A 13,662-nucleotide genomic window follows, 5' to 3' on the forward strand; every position below is an offset into this window, starting at 1 on the left:
AAATTCAGATCTCAGTATTGTTTCTCCCATTTCATCCTCCTCAACTTCCTCTTCTTCCTCTATAACACCATTTTCTAATTCATTTCCTCCATATAACTCTTCAATATATTCCACCCATCTATTGACTTTACCCTTTGTATTATATATTGGTGTACCATCTTTGTTTAACACATTATTAGATTTTAATTTATGTACCCCAAAATTTTCCTTAACTTTCCTGTATGCTCCGTCTATTTTACCAATGTTCATTTCTCTTTCCACTTCTGAACACTTTTCTTTAATCCACTCTTCTTTTACCAGTTTGCACTTCCTGTTTATAGCATTTCTTAATTGCCGATAGTTCCTTTTACTTTCTTCATCACTAGCATTCTTATATTTTCTACGTTCATCCATCAGCTGCAATATTTCGTCTGAAACCCAAGGTTTTGTACCAGTTCTCTTTATTCCGCCTAAGTTTGCTTCTGCTGATTTAAGAATTTCCTTTTTAACATTCTCCCATTCTTCTTCTACATTTTCTACCTTATCTTTTTTACTCAGACCTCTTCCGATGTCCTCCTCAAAAATCTTCTTTACCTCCTCTTCCTCAAACTTCTCTAAATTCCACCGATTCATCTGACACCTTTTCTTCAGGTTTTTAAACCCCAATCTACATTTCATTATCACCAAATTATGGTCGCTATCAATGTCTGCTCCAGGATAAGTTTTGCAGTCAACGAGTTGATTTCTAAATCTTTGCTTAACCATGATATAATCTATCTGATACCTTGCAGTATCGCCTGGCTTTTTCCAAGTGTATATTCTTCTATTATGATTTTTAAATTGGGTGTTGGCAATTACTAAATTATACTTCGTGCAAAACTCAAAAAGTTGGTCCCCTCTTTCATTCCTTTTGCCCAGCCCGTATTCACCCACTATACTTCCTTCCTTGCCTTTTCCAATGCTTGCATTCCAATCTCCAACTATTATTAAATTTTCATATCCTTTTACGTGTTTAATTGCTTCATCGATCTCTTCGTATACACACTCTACCTCATCATCATCATGGGTGTTTGTAGGCATATAGACGTTAACAATCGTTGTCGGTTTAGGTTTTGATTTTATCCTTATTACAATGATTCTATCGCTATGCGTTTTAAAATCGCTATGCGTTCTGATTCTTATGTTTACATTTATGTATGCTTTCCAAAATACCATTGTTAGTTATCTGTAGCAAAAAAACAGAACCATTTTTAAATTAATTTTCAGGATTTATTTTCAAAAATGATTGTGAATATTTTGATTAGATTGTGCAAGCAATGCTGAGATAAGAGATCAAGTGTTAAAAAGAAATTAATAGTCCGCAATTAAAACTTAAAATGTTCAGTATTTTCAGTATTTTTGATATCTTCATTGTGAGAGTAGTTATATACACTTTATTATAAAGTTTTACTTCCAGCTAAATAATGACTGTACTACAGTAGATAGGGAATCTTGGAGAGCTGCATCAAACCAGTCAAATGACTGAAGACAAAAAAAAAACTACAGTAGAGTTCTGATCATTCACCCCTTAACAGAGGTAAATGATAACTTCACTCTATATCATAACTGTCATTCACTACAGCGTGAATGTAGTTTTTCAGTGTTATCAATTCTGTTTTTGTTATGTTGTACTTTACTGATAAGCAACAGGAATATCTAGAGCATTAGGATGTCATAAGTTGGGGTCTGGTAACAGTGTCAAAGATATGCAAGTTGAGTACAAGTTAGAACAGTAAAAACTTCAAAGATTAACGTGGTTTAAAAAGATAATGATTTAAGATTTATTTAGTTGATGTAATCTTTTTATTTAATTGTGTTTTTCATGTTTGTATTGTTGATGATTTTTGTCCTCAAATTTTTTAGTCAATTGATTATGAGTCAATTTTAAAATAAAATAATATTAAAAGTTTGTTTTCTAATTTTCTTTTGATTTAATGTATTAAAAATTCCCAACTGATGGTTTTTGTTTTTTGTTAGGTTATTTTGAAATTGGTGGTTAATAAACTAGGAGATCCTAGTCGAAAAGTAGCTTCTAAAGTAATTTATAGTTTAACTCAATTGTTACGAGCTCATCAAGGTATGAAACAAGTTGTTATGAATGAAGTGGAACGTTTACTTTTCAGGTACTTTCATTTATTATTAATTACTTTTTGAGTATTATTATTTGTAGAATATTATTCTCTTCTCCCTTCTGATAAGAGGCAATGTATATTGCATTTTTTCATGGCATAAATAGGTCTATTATTTTTATGTTTTTTATCACCCTCTTTCTTATCGCTTGATTCATGAACAACGCAACATACAGACTTGCAAAAGCATTGTTGAGAAACTGCTTGTGTAATATATTAAGTTGACTTCCATCAATTCAATTTTCGCACCTGACTGAAAAACATTGACTTATTTTATCTTGTATTATAGTAGTAATAATGTTGGCATTAAATACATGATTGATTAAATGCTTTCCTGCATTTGTAACAACCCTAAATCTCCTATCTATATCACATCATGATATGCTTCAATTTTAAAATTGTAGTTTATGCAATGTGATTTCTAAGTTTCTTAATTTTTTTTTTTTTTTTTAGAAATGATATTTATTTCAATAATGTTACATGTAATTTTCTTTAATATAGAGGTTAAAATATGTTTATAGTGAAGAATGATGAACAGATCCTAATCTATATGATTTCTGGTTTGTAAACATTCAAGAACATGTTGGTTTTTAGTATATGTCTACATTTTTTTTAATGAATACAAAATAACTAAATACTCTGCTGATTTCTATGGTGGAGTGGTAGTATCTTGGCCTTTCATTAGGGGGTCCTGGATTTGAATTACAGTCAGGCATGGCATTTTTCAAAACGCTACAAGATTCTCTTTCCGTATTTTCACATGAAGCATTTAAAAGCTTTCATTCATTTAAATGAATTAATAAGCTAGTAGAAATTATTAAGTGGGATTCAGATTTAACTGAAAAATTCAGAAGTTTAGTACAATTAATACAATTTTGCTATTAAATTATTTATGATATTATTTCTTAAGCAGAGATTAAGTTCAGTCTTCTTTAATAAACTGGGTAGGATTATCTTGAAAACAAAAAAATATTATTATTATTAACAAAAATGGTGTCTAAAAGTTCCAGGACTAGATCTTAAAAAATGTATAACTTTTTAGAAATGTATAACTATTTCCTACAAAATAATTTTCTTGAGAACCTAGCAGTGATAACCTTTACCTGAAGACCATTCAATACTGTATGCAATTCATATTAATTAAAGCCTTTCAGCTTTAATTTCATTTGAACAAACCAAAGTCACTATTCAGGAGAGTATGGAGGGTGTGGGATGATTAGCATGATGTTTTCTGTTAAAACATTATTTTGAGGGGGGTGAAAGTGGGTGTATTATTACGTTGTAACAGCCAAGTTTGCTTTTTCTGTAGCCTGAACCTTTCCATTACATATCTCTGAAACACCTCAAAACACGGTAAAAGTGTAAATTCATCATAACACCAGGAGAAAAAAATTTTCAGGAAAGAATGCTGTCGATACTAAAAATTCATGAGCATACGCGCTTTGGAAATCCAAAGTGCCTTTTTTGGTCACAGTGACTGTAGACTCTTGTGGTTTGATGATGTTGCTTTGTCTGTAGGTCATAGCAATTCTCATTATTCATGATAATCCTAGATATAAAATTTGAATTGTAGTTAGGCATTTTTTTTAACAACATGTGTCAATCAATGCACCATTAGTTTTGTTCAGATGACAAGAGAAAAGGGACAGGATTGTCAGCATCACAGTGCATGTTTGATATTTCAATTGAGATTTCTTAGCAGGCACTTTAACTGATTCCAATTATGTCGCACAAATCATTGATTGTTCAATGACAGTTCTCATGAATGTTTTCCCAAATTTCTTTTTGAATCCTCTCATACTTTGCTGGTGGTTGGCCATCATCAACAAACTACTTTTAATTGATATTCTACCATCCTTGAAACACACACGCCAATCAAAAACTTGTGTCTGAAGATTGGCGTCAAAAGTTGTTTCAAAAACTTTTCTAAAAATTATTCTCTAAGAGTTTGGAAAAGTATTTCAGAGTCTCGGAATTTAATTTACCAAGGTTCATGCAAACTTTTATGCGAACTAACAGTTCAAATTTGTCAGTCTTGCAGACCAGTATTAACAGAAGGTTATTAAATCATATATGCTGACTAAACATATGATGCAAATTTGGCAGACTGACTACTGACTAAGCAGGTTCTGGAAAACCTTTTTTGGTTTAAGCATATAATGATAATTTTATAATAAAACTTCATCATAAATTACCCCGCAAAAAAAAGAAAGAAATCTAATGTAATTTTTTTCATGTATAATTATTTTTATATTATATAATAATAAATAACCAATACCAGGAAAGTATTACAACTTTTTTGTCAGTTTTTTTTTTAAACTTGATCATTAGTTTAATTGTAACTACTGTGATTTAAATTTATATTTCTGTGCTAATTTATCGTTGCATTATTATTTACAGGCCAAATATAAATACTAAAGCTCAATATTATGCTATATGCTTTCTATCTCAGTTTCATTTTACCATAAATGATGATCAAGTGGCATGCAATATTATTTCAATATACTTCGCATTCTTCAAAGCATGTATTAAAAAGGTATTAGTGTTATTCTCTTTTTATATAAATAATATTATATATTGTTGACTGCTTGATTTGTATTTAATGTGATTTTTATCATGTAACTATTAGTCAAGATATGGTATTTGTAAGACATTTACTTTCTAAAATCTGTTGGAACTGCTATCCTTAATGTTAACCATTGAGAAGAAAAAATTTTTTTTCTGATTTGCTGTCAAACTCTATTGATAATATTTTTACATTCTAGATTAACAACAGTCATATTTAATAAACTGGAATTAACACAGGTGGGGCAGAAAAATCTGACAATTTTTTAATTACATAACATATTAATTACAAATGGCTTGTTTTTAATCATATGTAAGACTTAAAGTCACATACATGCCATTATTGATGAAAAATCAATTTCTTAATTTACCTTATTAGTACAGAAAATATTATTTGAAAAATAATATCATCCATTTGGTCTACACATTGCTGGAGTTGGTTGCTGAAACTTCTCATTACATTTTGCAGCATGCATCCTTGTATGGTGACCACCTCGCATTGAATCATTGACTTTTGTTCACGTAGTGAATATGATCTTTTAGGGCTGAATATAATCTGTTTATTGGAAGGTTTGCCTTACTGATATGCACTGGCATAATCTGTTTTCTGTGAAAAAGATAACAAAAAATATTTTACTCCACGCTTATATAAGCCTGACATGGGTATTTTTTATCGGTAATGGCTATGCTGTTTTTGTGCAGTACTTTTGCCCCATATCAGATTAGTTGCAACCACTGCCTTACCTGACGTACATATTTGTAAAAGTATATTCAGTGACTGGACTGTTTTTATTCTATCCTAATACAGTTTACTATTGCCTAATATTTTTTTGTGTAAGAAATTAAAAAAAAAAAGAAAAGTGATTTCATTATACTGGTCACTAATTACCATCAGTTAATGCTGGTTTTTATATTTTATTACTTTCTCCATATTAATTTCCTCTCTTGAGAAATAGAACACATCTTTTCCATTACCTTATCCCTCTCATATTCAGAATGAAACATAAATGTTTTGAATAAAAATTTAGCAATTTTTTCTTACATAATCTTTCTCTTACATAAATTTCCTCTTTATGTATTGATAATTTTCCATTTTGTCCATAATTATCACTTTTAAATAGCATTGTTTTACTAATTACTGATTTATGTTTTATTTGTAGAATGAAAATTATATATAGTTAAGTTTGGTTTAAAAATTTTTTTTTAAAGAATATATTTTATGTTTAGTTAATGAACACTGTTAAGTGTTAATGTTTCATAAATGTTATATTTAGCTTTCTCAGATTACCAGAATTAGTTATATCTCAGATCGTTTGATGAATTGAACTTTACTATTTGCCTAATGCCATTTGCTGATATCTGTGAAAATGGTTGTAACTATAGAATGCTGCTAGAAGCTTCTCATTCTTGGGCCAAGAAAATCATGGGAAAATTGAATTGTAAAAACATAAAAAAAAAAAAAAAAAAGTTGGTAATGGTTGATTATTAGTATGGAGTAAATCATTTTTGTAAGATGTGTCTAGGAAACTTGATTGATGGAATATCTTCTTTCCAAGACTAAATGACATTCAGGTGTCCAAGAATTATCTGAACAACTTTGATGTCTTATTAGAAAAAAGTAATAGTTCTATTAATGAATGGTTGGGCTCTCTTTAACAGATAACTCATAAAGTTTTCCTTGGCAAATTGTAGATAGCGCTCTGATTGCATATATAACTGCATACATCAGTTGCCATAATCTATAGATGAAAGCACAATGCGTAGCAACAAAATCAATTTATTGAAATAAATTCAGACACCCAAGTTCAATGCAATTTTAGAACTTGGTATAACTTAGTGCCACCCTCTAGAACAAGTATTCTTTCACGGTATAATAAATTTAAAAAAGGCAGTGTTGAATATAAGAAAGGTGCAGGCAGGTCTAGAACATTGGATAAAAAATGGAGATTATTCATCAGTCTTTTGTTTGATCATATGATTGAACTTTTTTTCTTTACGGAAACAGCAGTTAACGCGAATATCTTCTGGACTTGTTAGAAGAGTTTTTTTTGCCCTCAGCTTGAGGAGTTGCAACCTGAAATCATATTCCGACAAGATGGAGTATACTCACATCGGGGTTTATTAGTACATGAATCCCTCAACAATACGTTACAAAATCGCTGGAATAGATGTGATGGAGCAATCACTTCGCCACTTTGATCACTGGATATAATTCCATGTGAATCTTTGCCTGTGGGGTTTCATCAAGGATAATGTACACAAAACTCATGTAGTGAATATTGATGACCTTAAGGAGAGGATTGTTAATGCATTCAAACTCATAGGTATGGATATGTTACAACAAACATGGCATGAAATTGATTACCAGTTGGATATTTTGTGAATTACTAAATAGTGTACACTTTTAATGTCTTTGATTACAATTAAAAAAAAAAAAACTTTCAGTATTAATGTTTCTAAATTCATACAATCTGTTTCTGTATCTTAATAAATATATTATTTATTCAGTATCATAGTTCAGATAATTCTCAGACAACCCAGTATTTGCGATTTATGATTCAGGTATCAAATTTAAGGCAGTTGTCAAAATTTGAGATATACCTTTATGCAATTGCAGTTTTAAAATAACTGGGAATAGAAAAACCAAAATTTTCAGTATGAAAGGTAGAGATAATTAATCCATTATGGAGGTCATTAGATACATTATGATAATGTGTCCATTTTTCTTGAATTGTAGAATAAATTAAACTAGTTTTATTTTATTGTTAATGCTTTTATTAGCGGTGAACTTCCTTTATGTTATTTTGTGGAATGTAAGACAACTTTTAAGATTTTCTTATCTTTTCTTATTTAACATTTTCTATAGGGTGATGTGAATTCCAGGATGTTAGGCTCACTGTTAATGGGTTTAAATCGTGCATATCCATATGCTAAGAAGAAAATTGACACACTATCAGATCATATAAATACATTATATAAGCTAGTTCATTTAGCCAACTTCAACATCAGTTTACAATGTCTTAGCATATTATTTCAAATCTGTGATTCATCTGAAGACAGGTAAAAAATTGTGTACATTATATTTTTTAAGTTTAAATGTTAAAAAATTTTTTTAAGTCATGAAATAAGTTTTGTGAACTTATTTTTTTAAGAGACAAGTCAAAACTCAATAGCGTGAAAAGAGGGCAGGACCTCTTGATCCTCAGTTCACTTGAATTTTTAAAATTTGGTGGTCTTCGCAATTACCATAAAATTAATGTCTGAAGAAATTAATGGTTATTGATATCCCCAAATAAATCAAAACTTTTTGTACCTACCCCTCACAATCTAATTAAGCAAGGACTCAGCATGATAATAAAAAAAACTGATTCAGACAAGCTCATTTACATCCCATTTTTCACCACTTCTGATAGTTAAAATTTTTCTCTTTACATAACAATGTTCCAATTTTAATGAATTTTTTATGAGAACTTTCCTTGCTAAATTCATAGAGGTGGAGCAAGATGCTATAATTAATCGTACCACATACGCGTGATTTTTTTTTTGTACCCTTTTCAATGAGGTGAGCTACTGCTCCAATCTTTATTTATAATCACCTTAAATGGCTTTTTGGTATTTTTATTGCAATGACGTGTGTTGAACAACCATATGGCATCAAGTTTTTTTGTCAAAAGCACATTGATATCCATGTAATGTTCAATACTGATTCTAAGGAGGTTGCATAAATAAATGATAACATTATATATAACAGTTTAAAAATATTTTATCATTTTGATGAATGTTGAGTAATGTTTTATTAGTTTTCAAAGAAAGAACAGAATTAAGTTGCTGCTGACTTTTTTACTATTGCAAAACTGTATATCTTAAATATACTCAAAAAACAGGTACATGGTTATTGTTATCAAGAAACTTTCCACTGTTTTCATTAGGCTATTAATCATAAAATTATATTTGAAATTGTTCAGTTGGAAACTTCATCATGTGAACATTCCTGTATTGCCAATCCTAATCTTTTTAATTAAAAATATATAATTTCTTAGATTTGCCAAGCACCTTATTCTCCAAATTCATCAACGTGTGATTCCTGGTTATACGCTGAATTCAAATTGCCACTTAAAGGGTCACAATTTGATAGCCAAGAGACTATGGTGATTGCAGTGGTGCAGCTGAATGTACTTTCAAAAATATTTTCATAGGAAAAGCACTCGGATTAGTGTTGCACAAGGAGTTAAGCCAGCAGCTAATACGTTAGATATATTTGTTTTAATTTAAGTTGGATACTTTTCAAGTAGTCCTTATAAAATTTCTAAAACCTGTTCCCATCTTTACTTAATATTTTACCATCCATTGGTTATTAAATTTATTTTTTTTTTTTAGGTTTTACTGTGTATTATATAAAAAATTGTCTGATCTACAATTGGCTACTTCTGCACATCAAGCGATGTTTATAAATTTATTATACAGAGCTTTAACAAATGATAGCAACATTGGTCGTGTTAAAACATTTATCAAACGAATACTTCAGGTAAGATTAATTAATTTGAAGTTTTCTGTTGTTTTAATTCGATTGTTCATTTTTTATTTAATTTCAGTGTTTCTTAATTCTGAAAAATAATTTTGTTTATAAAGTTTAGAATAACATTCCATTAAGTATTTTATATCGCAATAATTTTGTAAATATTTTTTTTTAACCTTATCAATTTTGTTTTGATTTGTATATGAACTTTTTAAAAACAAAGATTAGTTTTTGCTTAATATTATTAACTTGGTCAAATATAAACTGGACTTTTGTCTTTAATATCTATTAATACGAAATAAAAATTTAAATTATTTTTATTGGTTTTCTATACAGTCTTCCTGAAGTTCAGCACATTTTCCCAACATGTGGGAAGTTTGTGGATTCCTTTTTCATAAAAGGTTTGAGGACTTTTTTTTTTTCTGTTTAGCCTCCAGTAACTACCGTTTAGATAATACTTCAGAGGATGAATGAGGATGATATGTATGAGTGTAAATGAAGTGTAGTCTTGTACAGTCTCAGTTCGACCATTTCTGAGATGTGTGGTTAATTGAAACCCAACCACCAAAGAACACCGGTATCCACGATCTAGTATTCAAATCCATGTAAAAATAACTGGCTTTACTAGGATTTGAATGCTGGAACTCTCAACTTCCAAATCAGCTGATTTGGGAAGACGCGTTCACCACTAGACCAACCCGGTGGGTTAAGGTTTGAGGACCTGTCATGAGCCAATTTGTGTTTCAGCCTTTACAGGGCAAGATACTCCACTCCTTTACCACTCCGTACCCACCATTATCAATTTGGATTTGTAATGATGGATTCTATCTCATCACATGTAACTATTTGATGCAAAAAATTATTTCTCTTTCATCAAAATTGATTCAGGAGTGTTTGGCGAATATCCTGTTGGGTGTTTCTTATTTTGGATCAGAAGCCTTCACACCAACTGTGCAGAATCCAAGTTGCTTTAAACCAAGCTTTCTTTAAACTTATCAATTTATTTTAAGCTTTTTCAGTCCATGGATTCATTATCAGTTGTAAAATACTACAACAGTTAGTACATTACTGAAAGCGCTTGTAAAAACTGAGAGTTTTTATGATAATTTTGCATTACTGGATATATTATTTGGTTGATGATGAATCCACAGATTAAAAAACATTAATATAAATTGGTAAGTTTATATTAAACTGCTATTTTGATCTAATTATAGATGGTATTTAGTAATAAATAATTATAAAACTCGATAAGATCTTTAGTAAAATTAGGTTATTTTTAATATTTATTATGAAATGATTTAGATGTGACTTAAGAATGGTTGGATACTCATTGACTAGGGCCTGGTTAGTTTTATATCAAATGTTAAATGCAGTTTAATCTATAGGATTTATTAAGTTTTCTTATTAACTGATTAAATTATTCATATTTCATGGAAACTCAATTTCAAATTGAAAACTAAAGAAATCAGAATTCTTAATGCAGCTTTTATTTATTTATTATTTTTTTCACAAAAAAAGATAAGGTAAATTTAAGCTTATGGGGTTCATTAGACTCCAGATCCAGGGTAACTGATCTTGAAGGAGAGTAGCATATAACAACTATCAGTAAAAAAGTTATCTAATTTATTAGTTAGAAAGAATATGTAATAGGGAATATGATATTTTGTTGTTTGGGTGTATGCGAGTACAAATATTTTTGTAACTTGTTATATATTTATATATATAAGATAAAGTTATTAATAGATTAATTATAAAATGAAAACACTGTCTCATATACTACTTACTAGTAGTATATTATTTTTACCATGTCATAAAAAAAAATGTCTGATTGAAAGCATTCTTTTTTTGTTCATAGTTGTGTGGACTGATGCCTGTTCCTTTGACTTGTGGATTATTGTACCTTGTATCACAGTTAATACATAAACGCAAACTTCTTAGTGCTAATGTACTTCGTGTCCAGCCAATTGATGAAAAGTATGGTGTTGAAGGTGATGAAGAAGAATATTATAGAGATGTAGATAGTAGTGGTGTTAAAGAGGTATATCATCATTAACTTTGATTATTAAAAATTTTGTCTTATTCTATTAAATACCAGTAGTTCTTTTGCTATTGGACCTGTTCAATTCGCTGTGTGTGTGTTAAATTATTAGAATTGACAGGAAAGAGATGGTGGTCATTTTTATTACAAAAAGTTGATTTGTGCAAGAGTTTGATTTCTAATTTTACATTTGAATGCTTATTAACAGTTAGGAGGAGATGATAATGAATTACTATGATTCCAATATTTTTATTACTATAAGATATCTGGTTGTAATAGATGATTCACAAAACCGCCAAAAATAATATCAGCTGACACCAGGGTTAGAACAATTCCAGTTGTTGAAGATTTACTTTAAGTCACTAAAGTAATATAACTTAATTGAAAAGTTTGGTCCAGTTTGACATATAAAAAGTTGATAGTTTTAAGTAATTTGTTTTGTAAGTCTTTGTTTTTTGGTTTTTTTTAATGACATGCTATATTTATTTAACATATTAGATCTTATTTGGATCAGCTTTTGCTAATTTAATTTCTTTTATGCATGAGATATTTCATGATGTTGTGTAGGGGATTAGGAAGCCTGCCTTTACCTGATTGGCACTTTATGCAACTACTGAACAGGGATCAGAGTAACTGAATCAGTCCACAGTAGCCTCCTCCATGAAGCCCCCTCCTGGATTTAGGAATGAATTAATTTTGTTCAGTCTTATTGCTGTCTTAAGTTTGTTATCAGTGCAGTGTCATAATACCTCAAAATTGTATAAATGATGTGGATATCTTTTGTTATGTATGTGGTGATATGTATGTGGTGAGTTTACCATAAAATCAAATAGAAAAAACATTTCACCTTTAATTAAAAAAGCATATGATTTGTACTTTCAATGTAAAATTGGTGATCAGAATAAGACATGGGCTGCTCATATAGTATTCACTAATTGTTCTGTATATTTAAGAGGATAGTTGAAAGGTACACGGAAGGCTCTGCTGTTTGGTGTACCTATGGTTTGGTGTGAACCAAAGGATCATGTAACCGATTGTTACTTTTATTTAACAAGTGTGTTTGGAATTTCTAAAAAAAATCTAAACATACTGTAAATTATCGTTCATTGCAATCTGCAATCAGGCGTGTACCTCACAGTGAAATTATTCCAGTTCCTGAATCACCTGTGATTGTATGTTTCGAAAGCAGCAATGAAGAATCAGGCAGTACTGAAGAAGACAACAATGATTTTGAGTTTGAATTATCTAACAATAAGCCACATCTTATATCACAAGGTGAATTAAATGACTTGGTTAAGGATGTAAATTTATCAAAAAATCTAGCTGAACTGTTGGGATCAAGACTGCAAGGTTTGTTCTAATTGTTCTGTATATTTAAGAGGATAGTTGAAAGGTACACGGAAGGCTCTGCTGTTTGGTGTACCTATGGTTTGGTGTGAACCAAAGGATCATGTAACCGATTGTTACCTTTATTTAACAAGTGTGTTTGGAATTTCTAAAAAAAATCTAAACATACTGTAAATTATCGTTCATTGCAATCTGCAATCAGGCGTGTACCTCACAGTGAAATTATTCCAGTTCCTGAATCACCTGTGATTGTATGTTTCGAAAGCAGCAATGAAGAATCAGGCAGTATTGAAGAAGACAACAATGATTTTGTGTTTGAATTATCTAACACTAAGCCACATCTTATATCACAAAAGTGAATTAAATGACTTGGTTAGGGATTTAAATTTATCAAAAAGTCAAGATGAACTGTTAGGATTAAGACAGCTAGATTGGAATTTACTATTAACCCACCGGGTTGATCTAGTGGTGAACGCATCTTCCCAAATCAGCTGATTTGGAAGTCGAGAATTAGAGCATTCAATTCCTAGTAAAGGCAGTTACTTTTATACAGATTTGAATACTATATCATAGATACCGGTGTTCTTTGGTGGTTGGGTTTCAATTAACCACACATCTCAGGAATGGTCAAACTGAGACAAAACTAAATGGTCAAAACTAAACTTCATTTACACTCATACATATCATCCTCTAATGTAATACCTGAACAGTCATTCCCAGAGGCTAAAACAGGAAAAAAAGAGGTTGAAATTTACTTGAAAAAAATACAAAAATTTCAGGTTTTCGAAGGTGACAAAAATAACTTTCTCAGTACTTTATTGATGAAACTAATTTGGTTTATTGCACACAAATTGATGAGCTTATGTTGCACGTAGGACAAGTTCATAAACCTGAGGACTGGTGCCTTTTCATAGATTTGAATAAGTATCATTTAAAAGTGGTTCTACTACACAACAATAACAAATATCCTTCGATATCATTCACTTATAATATTAATGAAAGAGACATACGATGTGATGAAAGTCGTTCTTGAAAAAATAAATTATAAA

The 13,662-nt window shown here is 30.2% G+C and overlaps 1 protein-coding gene across 4 annotated transcripts in view; it reads left to right on the forward strand.

Annotated features, from left to right (window-relative positions):
* Positions 1-13,662, forward strand: part of Noc1 (Nucleolar complex protein 1) — a 56,060-nt gene that overhangs the window by 22,321 nt on the left and 20,077 nt on the right. For all 4 annotated transcript variants that reach the window (XM_075357207.1, XM_075357206.1, XM_075357209.1 and 1 more), the window contains exons 6-10: positions 1,996-2,141; positions 4,548-4,683; positions 7,579-7,772; positions 9,090-9,237; positions 11,084-11,266. In XM_075357207.1, coding sequence (XP_075213322.1) covers positions 1,996-2,141; positions 4,548-4,683; positions 7,579-7,772; positions 9,090-9,237; positions 11,084-11,266 — 807 coding nt within the window. The remainder of the gene's footprint in view (positions 1-1,995; positions 2,142-4,547; positions 4,684-7,578; positions 7,773-9,089; positions 9,238-11,083; positions 11,267-13,662) is intronic.

Source organism: Lycorma delicatula, chromosome 2 (genome assembly GCF_047948215.1).
Source record: "Lycorma delicatula isolate Av1 chromosome 2, ASM4794821v1, whole genome shotgun sequence".
Lineage (NCBI taxonomy): Eukaryota > Metazoa > Arthropoda > Insecta > Hemiptera > Fulgoridae > Lycorma > Lycorma delicatula.